At 35.1% G+C, this 2,417-nt stretch overlaps 1 protein-coding gene across 1 annotated transcript; it reads left to right on the top strand.

Moving 5' to 3' along the window:
- Nucleotides 1–621: 621 nt before the first annotated feature.
- LOC137626712 (uncharacterized) lies at nt 622–1,587 on the top strand. The gene has a single exon (XM_068357720.1). It carries the CDS (start codon nt 622–624, stop codon nt 1,585–1,587), a length of 966 nt encoding a protein of 321 aa, XP_068213821.1.
- The last annotated feature ends 830 nt before the right edge of the window (nt 1,588–2,417 follow it).

Genomic DNA, 2,417 nt, shown 5'->3' with positions numbered 1-2,417 from the left:
TCAAGTGTGACTTATTATTACAAGTGAAATCAAGGTCAAATGGTCAAGCATCACTTATATGATTACAAGTGAAATCAAGGTCAAACGGTCAAGTGTCACTCATAAGATTATAAGTGAAATCAAGGTCAAAAGGCTAAGTGTGACTATAATGATTACATGTGAAATCAAGGTCAAAATGTCAAGAGTCACTCATATGACTACAAGTGAAATCAAGGTCAAAATGTCAAGTGTCACTCATAAGACTACCAGTGAAATAAAGGTCAAAATGTCAAGCGTAACTCATATGATTACAAGTAAAATCAAGGTCAAAAGGCCAAGTGTGAGTATAATGATTAAAGTAAAATCAAGGTAAAAATGTCAAGTGTCACTCATATTACTACAAGTGAAATCAAGGTCAAAATGTCAAGTGTCACTCATATGACTACAAGTGAAATCAAGGTCAAAAGTCCAAGTGTGACTATAATGCTTACATGTGAAATCAAGGTCAAATGTCAAGTGTCAGTCATATGACTAGAAGTGAAATCAAGGTCAAAATGTCAAGTGTCACTCATATGATTACAAGTGGAATCAAGGTCAAATGTCAAGCGTCACTCATATGATTACAAGTGAAATAAGGTCAAAATGTCAAGTGTAACTTATATGACTACAAGTGAAATAAAGGTCAAAATGTCAAGTGTCACTCATATGACTACAAGTGAAATCAAGGTCGAAATGTCAAGTGTCACTCATATGACTACAGGTGAAATCAAGGTCAAAAGGCCAAGTGTTACTATAATGATTACAAGTGAAATCAAGGTCAAAATGTCAAGTGTCACTCATATGACTACAAGTGAAATCAAGGTCAAAAGGCCAAGTGTTACTATAATGATTACAAGTGAAATCAAGGTCAAAATGTCAAGTGTCACTCATATGACTTCAAGTGAAATCAAGGTCAAAAGGCCAAGTGTCACTCATATGAATACAAGTGAAATCAAGGTCGAAATGTCGAGTGTCACTCATATGACTACAAGTGAAATCAAGGTCAAAAGGCCAAGTGTTACTATAATGATTACAATTGAAATGAAGGTCAAAATGTCAAGTGTCACTCATATGACTACAAGTAAAATCAAGGTCAAAATGTCAAGTGTCACTCATATGACTAAAAGTGAAAACAAGGTCAAAATGTCAAGTTTCAGTCATATGACTACAAGTGAAATCAAGGTTAAAATGTCAAGTGTCACTCATATGACTACAAGTGAAATCAAGGTAAAAATGTCAAGTGTCACTCATATGACTACGAGTGGAATCAAGGTCAAAAGGCCAAGTGTTACTATAATGATTACAAGTGAAATCAAGTTCAAAATGTCAAGTGTCACTCATATGACTACAAGTGAAATCAAGGTCAAAATGTCAAGTGTCACTCATATGACTACAAGTGAAATCAAGGTCAAAATGCCAAGTGTGACTGTAATGATTACAAGTGCAATCAAGGTCAAAATGACATGTGTCACTCATGTGACTACAAGTGAAATCAAGGTCAAAATGTCAAGTGTCACTCATATGACTACCAGTGAAATCAAGGTCAGATGTCAAGCGTCACTCATATGATTACAAGTGAAATCAAGGTCAAAAAGCCAAGTGTGACTATAATGATTGCAAGTGGAATCAAGGTCAAAATGTCAAGTGTCACCCATATGAAAAGTGAAATAAAGGTCAAAATGTCTAGTGTCACTCATATGACTACAAGTGAAATCAAGGTCAAAATGTCTAGTGTCACTCATATGACTACAGTACAAGTGAAATCAAGGTCAAAATGTCAAGGGTCCTCATATGACAAGTAAAATCAAGGTCAAAATGTCAAGTGTCACTCATATGACTACAAGTGAAATCAAGGTCAAAATGTCAAGTGTCACTCATATGACTACAAGTGAAATCAAGGTCAAAAGGCCAAGTGTTACTATAATGATTACAAGTAAAATCGAGGTCAAAATGTCAAGTGTCACTCATTTGATTACAAGTGAAATCAAGGTCAAATGCCAAGCGTCGCTGATATGATTACAAGTGAAATAAGGTCAAAATGTCAAATGTCACTCATATGACTACAAGTGATATCAAGGTCAAAATGTCAAGTGTCACTCATATGACTACAGTACAAGTGAAATCAAGGTCAAGATGTCAAGTGTCACTCATATGACTACAAGTGAAATCAAGGTCAAAAGGCCAAGTGTTACTATAATGATCACATGTGAAATCAAGGTCAAAATGTCAAGTGTCACTCATATGACTACAAGTGAAATCATGGTCAAGATGTCAAGTGTCACTCATATGACTACAAGTGAAATCAAGGTCAAAAGGCCAAGTGTTACTATAATGATTACAAGTGCAATCAAGGTCGAAATGTCAATTGTCACTCATATGACTACAAGTGAAATCAAGGT

The sequence above is a fragment of the Palaemon carinicauda genome, chromosome 34 (genome assembly GCF_036898095.1).
Source record: "Palaemon carinicauda isolate YSFRI2023 chromosome 34, ASM3689809v2, whole genome shotgun sequence".
NCBI lineage: Eukaryota > Metazoa > Arthropoda > Malacostraca > Decapoda > Palaemonidae > Palaemon > Palaemon carinicauda.
This window is presented reverse-complemented; position numbering and strand designations above follow the sequence as displayed.

Bases quoted from the DNA above. Each gene is read 5' to 3' on its own strand.
- LOC137626712 (XM_068357720.1), top strand. From the start codon at position 622: ATGTCAAGTGTAACTTATATGACTACAAGTGAAATAAAGGTCAAAATG.